We start from the raw sequence: 18488 nt of genomic DNA, 5'->3' as shown, positions 1-18488 counted from the left end.
GGCGACATATACAGACGGTCCCTACCCAACAACGGGCTCACAGTCTAGAATGGGGAGACAGACAACAAAACAAAACATGTGGACAAGGTGTCAAGTCATCAGAATAAATAGAATTAAAACTAAATGCACATCATTAACAAAATAAATAGAATAGTAAATATGTACAAGTAAAATAAATAGAGTAATAAATCTGTACGTACATATATACAGGTATTGTGGGGAGGGGAAGGAGATAGGGCTAGGGGGGATGGGGAGGAGGAGAGGAAAAAGGGGGCTCAGTCTGGGAAGTCCTCTTGGAGGAGGTGAGCTCTCAGCAGGGCTTTGAATGGAGGAAGAGAGCTAACTTGGCAGATGTGTGGAAGGAGGGCATTCCAGGCCAGGGGGAGGATGTGGGCCGGGGGTCGACGGTGGGACAGGGGAGAACGAGGTACAGTGAGGAGGTTAGTGGCAGAGGAGCAGAGGGTGCCGGCTGGGCTGTAGAAGGAGAGAAGGGAGGTGAGGTAGGAGGGGGCGAGGTGATGGAGAGCCTTGAAGCCGAGAGTGAGGAGTTTTTGCTTGATAAGTAGGTTGACAGGGAGCCACTGGAGATTTTTGAGGAGGGGGGTAACATGCCCAGAGCAGTTTTGCACAAAGATGATCCTGGCAGCAGTGTGAAGTATAGACTGAAGTGGGGAGAGACAGGAGGATGGGAGATCAGAGAGGAGGCTGATGCAGTGATCCAGTCGGGATAAGATGAGAGATTAAAGCAGCAAGGTAGCAGTTTGGTTGGAGAAGAAAGGGCAGATCTTCGCGATGTACTGGCAGGTTTTGGTGATGGATTGGATGTGAGGGGTGAACGAGAGAGCAGATTCGAGGATGACACCAAGGTTACCTCAGTTAACTCATCTGTAAAATGGCATTAAGACTTGAGCCCCAAATGGGACATAGACTGTGTCCAATGTGATTATCTTCTACCAACCCCAGTGCTTAGTACAGTGCCTGGTACATAGAAAGTGCTCCCCACAACACCTTGTATGTATCTTTAACTTATATAGTATAAATTACTTATTTATTCATGCTAATGTCTGTCTCCCCCTCTAAACTGTAAATTCATTATGGGCAGGGAATGTGCCCTCCTCTCAGGGTTGCACCTGGAGAGTTTCCAGTACTCTACCAGTCTCAAATCTGGGAGGAAGAGTCAAACAGAGGCATATCCATTCCATTCCTAGCTGTCTGGACAGTGGCTAGCGAGTGGAAGGCAATGTGCTACAAGTCAAAACTCACCTGGACTGGGCAGCAGTGGCATGGGAGAGAGTCAAGGGTGGAGAGTTGAGTTTACTGTGTAGAAGGCAGCAATGTTGAACCACTTCCATATTTTTACCAAGAAAATGCTATGGATTCACTACCAGAATGATTGCAGGTGGGGGTGGGGCAGTCTGGGAGAGATGTGTCTATGGTGTCACTATGAGTTGGAGTTGACTCAATAGCATAAGACAAGACAGGGAATGTATTGGCTAATTTGTTTGTATTGTACTCTCCTAATTGCTTGGTACAGTACTCTGCATATAGTAAGCACTCAATAAACACCCCTAATTGATTGATTAACAAATACCGTGGGTTTTTTATAAATGGTACGCACAAGAGAACACATAGAGAAGTAGAAACAGGAACCAGTAGAAGTTCAAATTACTGCTGCTACCTTCATGGCTGCCATGGCCAGCACCCTCTCCCAAGATGAGAAAGGAAGTGTGTGATATGTCCATTCCTTTCCATGATTACAACTCCTCCAAGAAGTCTTCCCTGATTAAGCCCCCTTTTCCCTTGCTCCCTTTCCTTTCAGTCTCTATGCACTTGGAGCTGTGAACTTTGGACATTTGACATTCTCCCCACTCCCTACCCCACAGCATATATGTACATATCTTTAAATTATATCTTATAAATTACTTAATTATTCATATTAATGTCCATCTATCCCTCTAGGTGTAAGTACTTCATAGACAGGGAACATGTCTGCTAATTCCTCTTTCACTTGGTTAAATCAATCAATCAATCAATCAATCAATCCTATTTATTGAGCACTTACTGTGTGCAGAGCACTGTACTAAGCACTTGGGAATTACAAGTTGGCAACATATAGAGACAGTCCCTACCCAACAGTGGGCTCACAGTCTAGAAGGGGGAGACAGAGAACAAAACCAAACATACTAACAAAATAAAATAAATAGAATAGATATGTACAAGTAAGATAAATAGAGTAATAAATATGTACAAACATATATACATATATACAGGTGCTGTGGGGAAGGGAAGGAGGGAAGATCAGGGGGGATGGAGAGGGGGACGAGGGGGAGAGGAAGGAAGGTACTCAGTCTGGGAAGACCTCCTGGAGGAGGTGAGCGCTCAGTAGGGCCTTGAAGGGAGGAAGAGAGCTAGCTTGGCGGATGGGCAGAAGGAGGGCATTCCAGGCCCGGGGGATGACGTGGGCCGGGGTCGATGGCGGGACAGGTGAGAACGAGGCACGGTGAGGAGATTAGCGGCAGAAGAGCGGAGGGTGCGGGGTGGGCTGTAGAAGGAGAGTAGGGAGGTGAGGTAGGAGGGGGCGAGGTGATGGAGAGCCTTGAAGCCGAGGGTGAGGAGTTTCTGCCTGATGCGCAGATTGATTGGTAGCCACTGGAGATTTTTGAGGAGAGTTAAAAATAAGGCCATTTCCAGTTAAATCAGTAAGGAAGATGTGGACTCTGGATTTTTAAACAAAAAATCTCCTATAAAGGCATGGTTAGTAAGTGAATTGTTCAGTGTCAAATGAAGCACTTAGTACAGTGCTTTGCACACAGTAAGTGCTCAATAAATATGATTGAATGAATGAATGCATGACTGACATCAATGAAGAGAAAGAAAGTTTCTGTAAGAATCTATCCAGGCTCTTCTAGCAGCACAAATACCTGGTGAACTGATTTTCACTTAGATTTCAAAGCATGTTCAGATAATAAAGATGAAATTACCCTACCTATTTCACATCCTACCTCTGGGCTGGAACACCCTCCCTCTTCGTATCAGACAGATTCATTCAATAGTATTTATTGAGCACTTACTGTGTGCAGAGCACTACACTAAGTGTTTGGAAAGTACAATACAGTAATAGAGACAATCCCTGCCCACAGTGGGCTCACAGTCTGGACAGGGGATAGGCAGGGCGGGGGAGAAAGACATCAATACAAGTAAACAGGTATCAATATAAATAAATAGAATTATAGAAGTGCACTGATATACGTAAGTGCTGGGGTGGTGGGGGGATGCTAAGGGGAGAACAGCAAAGGGAGCAAGCTGTGGTGACGCGGAAGGGAGGAGGAATTGCTCTCCCCTACTTCAAAATCTTATTGAAGGCACACCTCCTTCAAGAAGCCTTCCCTAAGTCCTCCTCTCCTCTTCTCCATCACCGATTTGCTCCTTCATTCATCTTCCCTCCCATCCCCATAGCATATATAGAGAGATATATGCATATATGTTATTTATTTATGTTTATTAATGTCTGCCTCTCCTTCTAGACTGTGAGCTCGTTGTGGGCAGGGACTGGGTCCATTTGTTGTTATATTGTACTCTCCCAAGCTCTTAGTACAGGGCTTTGGACACAGTAAGCACTCAATAAATACAAATGAGTGAATGAATGAATGAACAAACTCTAGAACATAAACTCATTGTGGGCAGAGAATATGTCTGTCTATTGTTCTCCCAAGTGCTTAGTACAGTGCTCTGCACACAGTAAGCATTCAATAAATACGAGTGAATGAGTGAACATTCTGGTAATAATAAAATTACCACAAAGGAGTTTTAATGATTATGAGCTATATTGCATGCTAGAGCACTGTGGTAAGTGCTAGGGGTTGATTCACGAAGATTAGATTGGATGCCACCCCTATAACATACATAACTCAATCTAAGAGGTAAGGACAGCAAATATTTTATCCCCATTTTACAGATGAGGAAATTGAGGTACAGAGAAGTTAAATGACTTGCCCAGTTAAACATCCAACCAATGAATCAATGAATGGCATTTTCTGAGCACTCCCTGCTTGCATTCAATCAATCAATCGTATTTATTGAGGGTTTACTGTGTACACAGAACTGTACTAAGCACTTGGGAGAGTACAATAAAGCAGAGTTGGTAGACACGTTCCCTGCCCAAAGTGAGTTTACAATCTAAAGGACAGATCATTTATTTATATTAATGACTGTCTCCCCATCTAGATTGACTAACCAGCCTGGAATTAGAGCTGGACTTCCTGATTCCCAGTCCAGTAGGTAATTCCATTAGGCTAAGCTACCATCTTTTCTTATAAAAAGGTAGTAAAACAGTTTCTCAAAAGTAAGCTCATTCCATTTTCCTCATTCATTTTTTTATTTTGAATCATTTAAAAATTAGTATTTTTGATTTGCTTTAAGAGGCTCATTTTAATTATAGATGTTTTCTAGACCTTACCTGTCATAGACTGAAGCAGTGTGCCATAGTGGATAGAGCACAGTCCAAGGAGTCAAAACATCTGGGTTCTAATCCTGGTTCCACCACTTGGCTGCTGTGCTATCTTAGGCAAGTCACTTAACTTCTCCTTGCCTCAATTATTTCCATGACTGTAAAATGAGGATTAAAACCATGAGCCTCCTGTGGGAAGTTGACTGTGTCCAACCTGATTATCTTCTTTCTACCCCAGTGCTTAGTACAGTGCATGGAGCAAAGCACATGCTTAACAAATACCACACACACACAACTGAAATAACCTGGTGGGATAATTTTGGTGTGAAAAGAAAATTAAGAAATAGTTGGATATTGGTTGCATCTGAAAGTCAATACGTGTTGGTATAACAAGCTTAAACTTTTTGAAATTAAATTGTTAAGTGATTGCCTGTCACATATCTGTCAAATGTTATAAAATGTAACCATGATCATTTATCTTCACACAATTATCATTGCAAATGTTCTTATTTAAAGACAACCTTATGGAAATGACGTACCAGCTATTTTGAATTGAAATATAAACAAATCTTCTACAACCTGTTAAAATGCTGATATTTTGGAACTCAAATTCAGAGAACGATAGCATGTAGACCATTTTAGAATTCAAAAAAGTAAAAATCCCAGTTAAATCGAGATGATATTTTAGAAGTATTGTAAATCTCATTTCCATTTTATTCCCCCATATACACATATTTTAAATCCTACAACGGCAAGGTAGTTTGATCACGTGTTTGTTTTTTTTTTTTAATCTGGCGATCATTCTCTGGTAACTGTAGTAACCTCCAGGCGGGTTGGGCCATTTGAAGAGTATGCACGTTTTAGCCAGTAATGAAACTGCACCAATAGAGATTTGGACTCATTTATGTTTATGGCTACAGACAGCAGATTTTGCTGCCTTGATTTTTTCGGTGACTTTCAGGAACTTGGACATATAACTTTTCGAAGCAAATGATTCTAAAATTCAACCATGCAGGAATTCTGAAGGGCGACAGTTGGGCCCTGGAGGGGGCGGGACACGGTTTATGTGAGCGGATTGAGATTGGTGCCGCTGTCTTCATACAATTGTCTTAAAGAAATTCGTTCATTCGATCGTATCAATCAATCGTATTTATTGAGCGCTTACTGTGTGCAGAGCACTGTACTAAGCACTTGGGAAGTTGGCAACATATAGACCCTTCTTTCCTCTCCCCCTCGTCCCCCTCTCCATCCCCCCGTCTTACCTCCTTCCCTTCCCCACAGCACCTGTATATATGTATATATGGTTGTACATATTTATTACTCTATTTATTTATTTATTTATTTATTTTACTTGTACATTTCTATCCTACTTATTTTATTTTGTTGGTATGTTTGGTTCTGTTCTCTGTCTCCCCCTTTTAGACTGTGAGCCCACTGTTGGGTAGGGACTGTCTCTATGTGATGCCAATTTGTACTTCCCAAGCGCTTAGTACAGTGCTCTGCACATAGTAAGCGCTCAATAAATACGATTGATTGATTGATTGATTGATTGATAGAGACAGTCCCTACCCAACAGTGGGCTCACAGTCTAAAAGGGGAAGACGGAGAACAAAACCAAACATACTAACAAAATAAAATAAATAGAATAGATATGTACAAGTAAAATAAATAAATAAATAGAGTAATAAATATGTACAAACATATACACATATATACAGGTGCTGTGGGGAAGGGAAGGAGGTAAAATGGGGGGATGGAGGGGGGGGCGAGGGGGCGAGGAAGGAAGGGGCTCAGTCTGGGAAGGCCTCCTGGAGGAGGTGAGCGCTCAGTAGAGCCTTGAAGGGAGGTAGAGAGCTAGCTTGGCGGATGGGCAGAGGGAGGGCATTCCAGGCCCGGGGTATGACGTGGGCCGGGGGTCGACGGCGGGACAGGCGAGAACGAGGTACGGTGAGGAGATTAGCGGCAGAGGAGCGGAGGGTGCGGGGTGGTCTGTAAAAGGAGAGAAGGGAGGTGAGGTAGGAGGGGACGAGGTGATGGACAGCCTTGAAGCCGAGGGTGAGGAGTTTCTGCCTGATGCGCAGATTGATTGGTAGCCACTGGAGATTTTTGAGGAGGGGAGTAACATGCCCAGAGCATTTCTGGACAAAGACAATCCGGGCAGCAGCATGAAGTATGGATTGAAGTGGGGAGAGACACGAGGATGGGAGATCAGAGAGAAGGCTGATGCAGTAGTCCAGACGGGATAGGATGAGAGCTTGAACGAGCAGGGTAGCGGTATGGATGGAGAGGAAAGGGCGGATCTTGGCAATGTTGCGAGCGCTCTTACTGTGTGCAGAGCACCGTACTAAGCGCTTGGTAAGTACAATTCAGTAACCAATTTAGACAATCCCTACCCAACAACGGGCTCGTAACAATAAACGCATGAATAAACAAATAACGAAAGCAGAGTGACCGTCCTTACCGGCCCTCAATCTTCTTTTCTGAACACGCTAACCCTCTGCGATATATGAACCTGATCTGCTTTATTCCTCTCCCTGGTTGCTTCTCTCTGCCGGGGTGTCCTGGACCTGGGAGTCAGGAGGTCATGAATTCTAATCCCGCCACCGCCACTTGTCTGCTGTGTGACCTTGACTTTTCTGAGCCTCAGTTCCCTCATCTATAAAATGCAAATTTTAAATGTGATGTAAAATGTAAATCTGTAAAATCTGTAAATTGAGACTGTGAGCCCCACGCGGGACAGGGACCGCGTCCAACCTGATCTGCTTGTATCCACCCCAGAGCTTAGTACAGTGCCCGGCACATAGTTAAGGGCTTAACAAATGCCATTAGTACTACTACTACTACTACTACTACTACTACTACTACTACTACTACTAGTAGTACTAGTAGTAGTAGTAGTAGTAGCAGTAGTTCCTTTCTGGTGCTACTGGCCCAGGAACCGCGGAGGGGATCGTGGAAGAGTCACGAAGGAGAAGGAAAAGGGGCAACTTCACGATCGCTTAGTACAGTACTCTGCACACAGTAAGCGGTCAATAAATACGATTGAATGGATGATGGCCATTTAACTTTCTCTGCTTAAAAAAATACAAGCCTCCTTCTTTAGGCTTCGGGCCGATTTGGGAGGAGAGGGCAGATAGGAGCGAGGGCTTTGAGTGTGTCCTTTCTCCATCCTGCGGTGGGATGGGGGTGGGAGGTGGGGTGGGAGGGCGGCAGCAGAAGCGGAGACGGGGCCATTCAGGTGGGAATGGGAGGAAAGGACTTCCTGGGGGAAAGGGTCCCTCGCGCCCCCTCCACCCGCCCTGACGCCTTGCCGCAGGCCCCGCGCCGCCCGCACAGCGCAACATCTTCTCCACCCTCACCTGCCCGGGCGCCTGCGGGGACACGTTCCATTGCTCTGCGCAAAATCCGCCCCTTCCTCCCCTCCCTCCCCATGCCCATCCCCGTCCCCATCTCCCCCCGTCCCTTCCTCCCCTCCCTCCCATCCCCTTCTCCATGCCCATGCCTATGCCCATCTCTCCCCGCCCCTTCCTCCCCTCCCTCCCCATCCCCATTCATTCATTCATTCATTCAATCGTATTTATTGAGCGCTTACTGTGTGCAGGGCACTGTACTAAGCGCTTGGGCCATGCCCATGCCCATCCCCCGCCGCCCCTTCCTCCCCTCCCTACCCATCCCCATCCCCATGCCCAACCCCAACCCCAAGGCCATGGCCACCCCCATCTCCCCCGCCCCTCCTCTCCCCTGCCCTCCCCTCCCCGGCTTCCATGTGTTCAGGGGGTGGGAGGGAGGGAGCTCACAGCCCAAGGCAATGTCAGCTGCTTAGCGCCCTCCCCGCACCCTCCCCCCTTCCCCCCCCGACCCCCCCCCGCCCCTTTCCCGGCCGGCTCCTCTCCTCCTCCTGCTTTCCTCCGCCTGCTCTCCTGCCTGGCCGTATCCCGGGGGCTCATCCCTAAGCAGCAGGAGGAGCAGCGGCGGGAGCGGGAGCCGGAGACGAGGGAGCGGGAGACGGGGGAGGAAGAGGAAGAGGAGGAAGAAGAGGAGGAGGGGACCCACCGGGGAGCCTGCAAGGTGCCCCTGCCTGCAGCTTACCTCCAGAAAGCTTCTTCCTACTCCTCCTGCTCCTGATCCTGGTTTTCCTGCTCCTGGTCCTGCTCCTCCTGGTCCTGCTCCTCCTGCTCCTCCTGGTCCCGGTCCTAGTGCTCCTGGTCCCGGTCCTGCTCCTCCTGGTCCCAGTCCTGCTTCTCCTGGTCCTGGTCCTGCTCCTCCTGGTCCTGGTCTTCCTGCTTCTGCTCCTCCCGGCTCTGGTCCTGGTCCAGGTCCTCCTGCTCCTCCTGGTCCTGGTCCCGATCTTCCTGCTTCTGCTCCTCCTGGTCCCGGTCCCGCTGGTCCTGCTTCTCCTTGGTCCCGGTCCTGGTTCTCCTGATCCTGGTCCTGGTCTTCCTGCTTCTGCTCCTCCCTGTCCCGGTCCTGCTGGTCCTGCTCCTCCTGGTCCTGGTCCAGCTCCTCCTGCTCCTCCTGGTCCTGCTCCTCCTGGTCTTCCTGCTCCTACTCCTCCCGGTCCCGCTGGTCCCGCTGGTCCCGGTCCTCCCCCCTCTCCAGCACGATGGACAGCGTGTCCCCCCCGGCCAACGCCACCGGCTGCTTGGGTGCCCCCGCGCCGCCCTCGGGCTGCGCCCCAGCGGCGCCCGGCGCCTGGGCCAACCTGTCCCGGCCCGACGGCAACCTGTCCGACCCTTGCGGCTGTGCCAACCGCACCCAAGTGCTGCCCGCCGGCAGCAGCCCCTCCATGGTCACCGCCATCACCATCATGGCCCTCTACTCCGTCGTCTGCGTCGTGGGGCTCTTCGGAAACTTTCTGGTCATGTATGTCATCGTCAGGTGAGTACCGGCCCAGGGCGTGGGGTGGGGAACGGGCGAGGCGTGAGATGAGGGGGTACAGCCGCGGGGCGAGGGCGTCTAGCCGGATGCCCAATCGGGACCCCTTTTGGGGGCCTCGTCCTGGCGCAGCTGGCGGCGGGGAGGGGGGCCGGGGCGGGGGCAGCCCCTGCGCCGGACGGTGCCCGGGGCACTGCTGCCCGGCCTTCTCGCCCGCCAAGGCGCCACTGGCCCCCTGGCCTCGCCCCCTGGTGCCCTGCCCAAGCCGAAGGCATTTGGGGGGCGAGGGGCTGCGTTTTGCGGGCTCGGGGGGAATCTGGGCCTCAGCGTCCCTCTGCGCCCCGCATCCTGGCACTCTGCACCAGGGGCCGGCGGAAATCATCATCATCACGTTAGTATTGGTTAAGCGTTTACTATGTGCCGAGCACTTTTCTACGCGCTGGGGTAGATACAGGGTAATCAGGTTGTCCCACGTGGGGCTCACGGTCTCAATCCCCATTTTACAGATGAGGGAAATGAGGCACCGAGAAGTGAAGCGATTGCCCAAAGTCACACAGCTGGCAAGTGGCGGTGGCGGGATTAGAACCCACCACCACTGACTCCTAAACCCGGGCTCTTTCCACTAAGCCATGCTGCAATAACTACCGTACTTGTTAAGAGCTTACTAAGCGCCGGGCACCGTATTGAGCGCTGGGGTAGATACAAGCAAACCGGGTTGGACACAGTCCCTGTCCCAAATGGAGTTCACGGTCTCAAATCCCCATTTCCCAGATGAGGGAACTGAGGCCCAGAGAAGTCAAGCGTCTCAATCCCCATTTCCCAGATGAGGGAATCGAGGCACAGAGAAGTCAAGTGACTTGCCCAAGGTCACACAGCAGGCACGTGGCAGAGTCGGGATTAGAACCCAGGACCTTCTCACTCCCAGGCCCATGCTCTATCCACTGCTCCATGCTCCTTTGTCCTGGAGTTCTGGTGTCTGGGGGAGATGTTTCCTAGACATCCGAGGAGGGTGTGGGGGAATGGGGGGAATGGGTGGGTTGTTTTGAGATGAACCACGGCCCCGGGAGGCCGGCGGCGGTCAGCGGTGACCTGGGAAACAACTAGAAAGCCAACTGAAGAGTAAGAGGAAGACCTCTGGACTCTTCCTGCATAGGTCGGAGTTGGTTCTGGTGAATTAAAAACCAGAAACGCTGGTAAATTGGATGCACGTCCACCTGGCCCCCCCACAGATCAAGAGGTGCCCGGAAAATAATACCGGTCGAGGAGAATGAGACACGGAATACGCATCCTTTCCCCAGGAAGTGTGAACATTTTGAAACGTCTATTTACCGTTTGGACATTCGATCCTACTGGATCCCTGCACTGGTACTGAAATGGAATAACATGACTCATATTTAGCGCCAGTCTTCACTAAGATCATCTTCATGTGTCAAAGGAGAGTTTAATCATTCCTCGGCAGTTCTCAAAAAGAGCATCTCTAAAGTGTGTGTGTGTGTGTATGTGTGTGTGTGTGTGTGTGTGTGTGTGAGAGAGAGAGAGAGAGAGAGAGAGAGAGAGAGGGAGAGAGAGGGAGAGAGGGAGAGAGAGGGAGAGAGAGAGAGAGAGAGAAAGAGACCCTGGTTGGGGGTGGGGGTGTCATTCCCACATTGTTTCACAAAAGGGGCCATTTATACTCACTCGTGAGATTTCTTTAATTAAATGATTGATCAAAGTAAAGCTTAGTTTCCTGCTCCGATACCATAGCTTTTGAGAACTGAGAGAGCACCATCTATTGAAAGGATTGGTCACAACAGGTATATTGGGTGTAAGGGGGAAAAAAAGAGAATTCTGTATAATACCACTTTGAAAGAATTCCAGAGGATTTTTCTTGGCTGTATTATACTGGTGAAAAGGCTACCTTGAAATGTCAGTAACATGATTCCTTGCAAATGGATGGATGGACATTCTGTAGGTCTACAAAATGATCTCACGCTTCCAGTGAAATAGTCTTTCTCAACCGGCGGTGCTGGTTAAGATCATTTTCTGCTTTCCAGTGGCTAAGAGCAGCTTCTCAAGTCACGACCCGAGCTCATTCGAATAGTGTAGTGGCCAACTGAGGCTCAAATTAGCAAGGATAGTTCTGAAAGAAATCATCCCAGGTTTGGGAACAGGGCCATAAGGAGGGGGCAGGAAAAATCTAAACCAGCTATTTTTTCCCCATGGGAAAAAATTCACTCATCAGAAATATAATGAATATTTCCTTTCTACACTTTTCCTTTCTCTTGTCCTTCCCCTTTTCTGGATTTTCCACCTGTTCTTTTCTTTACACCCTAAATAGATAACCCACAGGGTAGCTCCTAACTCTGCACTAGCCAATTTGATTTAATTCCAATATGTAGTTGGAAAGGGGCATCTGATTCAGTAAGTTTGTTTCACCCCTGCCCTTGGCCTCGATCTGTTTTAGCCTGGGGGAAGAAGGTGGCACTGCATTTTACCTAGCAAGTTATAATAAACTTCTTCCCATTACTGGCAATGCTGATCATGGCTACTAAAAAGGCCACCCAAATCTCCTGCCTGTGACCAATACGATGCTCAGTTACAAGACCAAATCTCACTCGGGGGAAGTTATTTGCCCCAGAGCTGTTACAAGCCCTTTGACAGTGGAGTTAATGGAAATTCTGGCTGCAGCCTGAAAGCAGTAAGTCAATTTGGCTCAGAATCTTTGGCCAACTAAACAGGGGACTACTGAGTGAAATAATTTTCTCAGATCATTATGCCTCAAAGGTCAGCATCAGATGACTAGAATGACTAGTCTATTAAATGGCTGGGTGGTTTCATCCTTTGGATGACATTCATTTCCTGGAAGCATTCCTAGCCCTATACACTTTTGAACACCAGAATAGCTGAAGTTGCTTGGATCAAACTCTGATGATTAAGTAGCTCCTTCTTAAAAACAAGAGAAAGGGAATTTAAATGCAACTAAAATTAAACTGAAGACAAAATCATAGTTCAATGCGATATGCTGCATCTCTTCCAGTTGTGTATATGTCTCCACTCACCATTATCCAACATCATTCCCAAGCGCTCAGTGCAGACCTCTGCACAAAGGAAGCATTCAAAAAAACACCATTGACTGATTGACCGATTGATTATTTATTGCATATGCTGCTAGACTGACACTGTGCAAGGAAGACAGACTTCATTCATGTATTTTAGAACTTTACAGTATAGAATGTGGAATCATGACCTATTGCACAGGGAATGTGTCTACTGACTCTACTGTACTATACTCTCCCTCTCCAGAGAGCTTACTACAGTGTGTTGCAGAGTAAGTGCTCAAGAAATACAATATAATTTCAAGGCTAGAAGACAATAATCAATCAGTTGCATTTATTGACTGATTATTGTGTTCTAGCCTTGAAATTATTGCACTGTCATGCCAAAGAGGATTAAACCTTTAATCCATAAAGATCAAGGTCTTCAGCTCCAACAGACAATATCCTCTCGGTCTTTCCAAACCTCCTAAAAAGCCATCTCCTCAAGAAGCATTCCACTCTGTTATTCCCATTCCAGCATCTGATTTAACAGTCACCTGGATATCTGTCTCTATATTTGTTTACTTGTAATTTTTATCATTTATGTCTACTCTCTTTTACGTCTTTAATAGTTTGCTATTTTTACCTACTTGTCTTCCCATTGATTTGCAAGCTTCTCCAGGGCATGGGAAATATCTTGGATTTTTATTATATGTTGCCCAGTCAGTTGACATAATGCTTTTGCAGGCATTGGGTGCTTTATAAATCAATCCATCAACTACAGAAAACTATACTGAGCATTTGGGAGAATGCAATATAACACAGTTGGTAGGCACATTCCCTGCCCACATAAATGCAATAGTGATGACAATAGATGGGAAGGTGGAGGTAGTAAAGGAGGGTTATGATGACAATAATAATTACCATATTTGTTTAGCACTTACTATGTGCCAAGCACTGTTCTAATAAGGGAGCAATGTGGTCTAGTGATTAGAGCAAGGGGCTTGGTATCAGAAGGACCTGGGTTCTAATTCCAGCTCCACCACTTGTCTACTGGGTGACCTTGGGAAAGTCACTTAACTTCTCTGTGCCTCCATTACCTCATCTGTAAAATGGGGATTGAAACTGTGAGCCCCATGTGGGACAGGGCTGTGTCCAAACCAATTTGCTTGCATTCATCCCAGAGCTTAGTATAGTGCCTGACATATAGGAAGCACTTAAAAAAAACCTCAATTATTATTATTATTATTAATACCTAATAAGGTTCTTTATAGGCTAAATCCACCATGTCAGACATGGCATATCACTGTCCACATCAATCTGGGCAATCAAAACATTGCTAAATATTGCTAAATATTATAATACTGCCCTAACTTCATTTTAACAGCCATCATTTCTACAGCTCCTTTTCAACCAAATTCTTCCATTAGAGAGTACTTCATCATTGATGGCAATGGATAGAAGCATTTTGAAAATATGTGGCTGTTCAATTATCTTCATAAACACTTGCTACAACTACAATCACTGTCAAAACTGATATGTTTCTTAAAATATTCTTGGCAGAGGAAACTTTTGGCCAAAAAATATTCCCTTGTAATACTAAGGCTCACCCAAGAAAACATGGTGGGTTTTTTTTTTCCTAAAGCATCTGCTATCATGTGTAACCCAGATAAATAGCAAAACAGTTTAAAATGATAAAAAATAATCTATGCAGACAGAGTGTTGCCTTCTGCTTAACAGACATGATGGACCCAAGCTCTTTCTGGAAGGTTTTTGTTTTGCTTGTCTATGTTTCAGTTGAACAAATTTTGCCAGGCAATTTTCGAGTGGACTTTTGGAAAAAAGGCAGTAAGTCTACATTGTTTACCCCTGGGCATGTTCATTGATGCCAGCAGTCCACATAATGTATATAGCTGTAGTCCAGGGATGCTGGCCACCCTCCCTTCCCTCAGTTCCCCTTTCTGCCCATGTTGGATTCTGGAGACCTCCTCTGAGATTACCTAGTGAGACAGTGAATTAGAGCAGTGTGGCTTGGTGTATAGAGCATGGGCCTGAGAGTCAGAAGGTCATAGGTTTTAATCCTGATTCTGCCATTTGTCTGCTATGTGACCTTGGGCAAGTCACTTCACTTATCTGTGCCTCATTTCCCTCATTTGTAAAATGGGGATTGAGACTGTGAGCCCCACTGTGTCCAACCTGATTTGCTTGTATGCACCCCAGCACTTAGTATAGTGCCTGGCACATAGTAGGTGCGTAATAAATACCAGAATTATTATTATTTATAGTGGAAAAGCCTGATCTACTAGGCTGTGTGATGACATGAGAGATCCAAGGGCATGCTCAGTTGTGCAGCTGTTAGTGTCCTGTAGCAGAGTTGTGTCTATGCAGCCAAAAGACAGCCAGCATCAGTTTGGCATGGGGCATTTGGCTTGTTCTACAAAACTCCTGACTGAAATGAAAGTTTTTAGTGGATAATTCAATTGGAAATAATATTATGTCCTAGAATAAAAATAATAGCTATGTAGAAGAGAGTTGAACATGGAGTTAGGTAAATTTAAATGGTGAAAAGTCAATCTAGAAAATTCCAACCCTAATATGGGCTGTCTGCCTGAATTCAGCCATGGTAGTAGAAGAGGAGCATTTATTGAGTGCCTACTTGATTCAAAGCACTATACAAGGCACTTGGGAAGTTCAAAATCATCGTGACGTTCTCTGTCCACAAGGAACTTACACTCCAATGGGAGAGACAAACACAAATAATTTACAACTAGAGCAGTCAACATTATAAAATTCATCACAAGGTAGAAAGGGCTTAAAGAAGTTCGTATACACTAGGAATAGATAACTGACCAGCTTTGCTTTGCCTTGGTAGACCTATCAAGATGTGTCAATGTAACTAATGAGCAGGAAGAAGCGTTTTAGAGAGTTTCATTAATGTTAGCTCCTTCATCTGAGCAAAACTTCCTCAAAGGCAGGCATCATATCATCATATCAGAGTGATTCATTCCTCATTAGGCCAATACTGCAAACCTACATGAAATAAAATCAGCTTCATAGCTATTAACATTAATATATCTCATATTAATAATCACATATTCAATCTGTCACCAAATCCTATTGGTCCTACCTTCATAACGTCTCTAGACTTCTATCGTGCTAATCCATGCATTTATCATACCCTTGTCTACTGGATCAGCCTTCTTGCTGACCTCCTTGCCTCCTGTCTCTTCCCACTCCAGTCCTTACTTCATTCTGCTGCCTGGAGTATTATCCTAAAAAAAATTTCAGCTGAATGTCTCCCCACTTCTCATTGTTGCCCATCATCCTCCACATCAAACAGGAACTCCTTACCATTGGCTTTAAATTTTCTAATTGTCTAATATAGTGCTGCTTATGCAATAGGTGTGCTAACAAAGAATAATGAATAAATGAGAGCTGATGGCATTTTCATCTTGTCCCCTTACTTCATTGATTCCCTAGTATAGCCCAGTCCACACACTTTGCTCTTCTAATACCAACCTATTCAATGTGCCTTGTTCTCATCTATCTTGTCACCAACCGCTCACCCAAGTCCTCCCTCTGGCCTAAGAACTTGCTTCCCCTTCATATACAACAGACCATAACTCTCCCACTTTCAAAGCCTTATTAAAATCACATCTGCTCCAAGGGGCCTTTTCCAACAAAGCCTTGAGTTCCCCCTACTCACACTCCCTTTTGAATTGCCAATGCACTTAGATCTGTATCCTTTAAGCACCTGATACCCCACTGTCATCCCCACCACACTTATGTACATATCGTTAAGCTCTTTCATTTTCCCTGTCTGTATTACATTTCAATATCTGCCTCTCCCTCTAGACTCTATGCTCCTTCTAGGCAGGGATCATGTATTCTAACTCTAGTGTACTGTGTTCTCTCAAGTGCTTAGTAAAGTGTTCTGCATTCAGTAAGCACTCAACAAATACCACTGATGGATTGATATATCATCCCACCAAGGAATGGAATTTATTTTATTAAGTGCTCAGTGTGTGCAGAACACTGTACTAAGGCCTTAGGAAAGTACAGTACAAGAGCTGGTAGGTGTGATTCTTGCCTGCAAGGAGCTTACAGTCTGCAGACTATAATGTTCAAATATTGCATCTCATATTCAAATAATACATGAATTAACACCACAAAACCATTTATAATTACTTCACCATTTGCAACATTAAAATAAGACAATGTAGGTTCTATATGTAAATTGCCCAGGGCATTGAATTGATACTCCAGTATAAACAAGGAAAACTTTTATATATATTTTTATAGTACTCCTGCTACTCTTTACAGAATAGCAAATAAATATTCCAGTAAGCAATATAGAAATATGAAGCATAATTTATCCCTGTTGGAAACAGATCTCTTCATGAAAATGTTCCAGTAAAATATCTGCTTGAAAAAAATATACTCTACTGTAACAAGGGAAGTGTTTCAGCTAAAATATCTAATTTTCATCCAGTTAACACAGCCAATATGGTCTGTGAAACAGAATTCTTCCCAAGGTTTTTATGCCTGCTTTGGGATCAGGGATCAGGATATATCATCAGGAAGACAGGACACTCATTGAAGCTGAAAAGGGATATGCTGAAAGCAAAATGAAAGGAAAAGCAGTTTTACAAAGCAGATTGTAAGCATATGGAATTCATTACCACTAGATGCTGGGCAGTAGACAATGGATACACACATGAAGTAATGTTTTTTAATGGCTTACTAAGGAAAAATAAAGGGGTGATAGAATGCTCAAGAAAAGTTAAGTCAATAAGTGGACAACAGGCACAAATTAAGTTATTAGAGGAAAAAGAGAATGGATGTCATTGAATGCAATCTTTGTACTGTTTCTCTAATCATTTTTTATGATATTTATTAAGCACTTATATGTGCCAAGCACTGTACTAAGTGCTGGGGTAGATACAAGCTAATTAGGTTAGACAAAGTCCATGTCCCACATCAACCATGATTGATTAATCCTATGTATTGAGCAATATACTAAGTGCTTGGGAAGAGTACAGTATAACAGTAGAACAGAGTTGGGCAAGTCAATAACTTCTCTGGGCTTCAGTTACCTAATCTGTAAAATGGGGAATAAGACTGTGCGCCTTATGTGGGACAGGGATTGTGTCCAACCTGACAATCTTCTATCCATCCTAGCGCCTGATACAGTGCCTGGCACAAAGTTAGTGCTTAGCAAATGCCGTTAAAAAAAAAAGGAAAAAGAGATTAGCTTTCAATGCTTACACTTTCCTAAGTCATCAAACTTCAATTAATAAACAGATCTTCATAAACATTCAAACACACTCCATAAGCTAGTCAACCAACAAACTCATAAACACAAGTCCTCAAAAATCTCCAGTGGCTACCAACCTATGCATCAGGGAAAAACTCCTCACCCTCGGCTTCAAGGCTCTCCATCACCTCTCCCCCTCGTACCTCACCTCCCTTCTCTCCTTCTACAGCCAGCCTGCACCCTCCGCTCCTCAGACGCTAATCTCCTCAATGTGCCTTGTTCTCGCCTGTCCCACCATCGACGCCCGGCCCACGTCATCCCCCTGGCCTGGAATGCCCTCCCTCTGCACATCCGCCAAGCTAGCTCTCTTCCTCCCTTCAAAGCTCTACTGAGAGCTCACCTCCTCCAGGAGGCCTTCCCAGACTGAGCCCCCTCCTTCCTCTCCCCCTCCTCCTCCTCCCCATCCCCCCGCCTTACCTCCTTCCCCTCCCCACAGCACCTGTATATATGTATATATGGTTGTACCTATTTATTACTCTATTGATTTTATTTGTACATATTTATTCTATTCATTTTATTTTGTTAATATGTTTTGCTTTGTTGTCTGTCTCCCGCTTCTAGACTGTGAGCCCACTGTTGTGTAGGGACTGTCTCTATATGTTGCCAACTTGTACTTCCCAAGCACTTAGTACAGTGGTCTGCACACAGTAAGTGCTCAATAAATACGATTGAATGAATGAATGAATGAATGAATGAATGAATGAAAAGCTTTTGGGGGACCTTATCACATTACCACATGTTCACACTTCACCATGTGGAGGGAAGGGGAGGTTTTGAATATTTCAAGGGAGAAGCAGAGAGTGAGAGAATCTCTTCCTCACCCAAATTTAAAAGC

The 18488-nt window shown here is 45.6% G+C and overlaps 1 protein-coding gene and 1 non-coding gene across 2 annotated transcripts in view; both read left to right on the top strand.

Annotated features, from left to right (window-relative positions):
- Positions 1-1112: 1112 nt before the first annotated feature.
- LOC119924190 lies at positions 1113-1253 on the top strand. Its single transcript, XR_005449067.1, has one exon. It is a non-coding gene; the product is annotated as a small nucleolar RNA SNORA7 (small nucleolar RNA).
- A 7797-nt stretch (positions 1254-9050) lies between these two features.
- The window catches only part of OPRM1 (opioid receptor mu 1), a 56146-nt gene continuing 46708 nt past the window's right edge, over positions 9051-18488 (top strand). The window contains exon 1 of the mRNA XM_038768412.1: positions 9051-9325. Within this exon, the coding sequence (XP_038624340.1) occupies positions 9051-9325 (275 nt within the window). The remainder of the gene's footprint in view (positions 9326-18488) is intronic.

This window comes from Tachyglossus aculeatus, chromosome 2 (genome assembly GCF_015852505.1).
Source record: "Tachyglossus aculeatus isolate mTacAcu1 chromosome 2, mTacAcu1.pri, whole genome shotgun sequence".
NCBI classification, from domain to species: Eukaryota; Metazoa; Chordata; class Mammalia; order Monotremata; family Tachyglossidae; genus Tachyglossus; species Tachyglossus aculeatus.
Note: the sequence above shows the minus strand (reverse complement) of the source record. Positions and strands in the feature narration are given on the sequence as shown.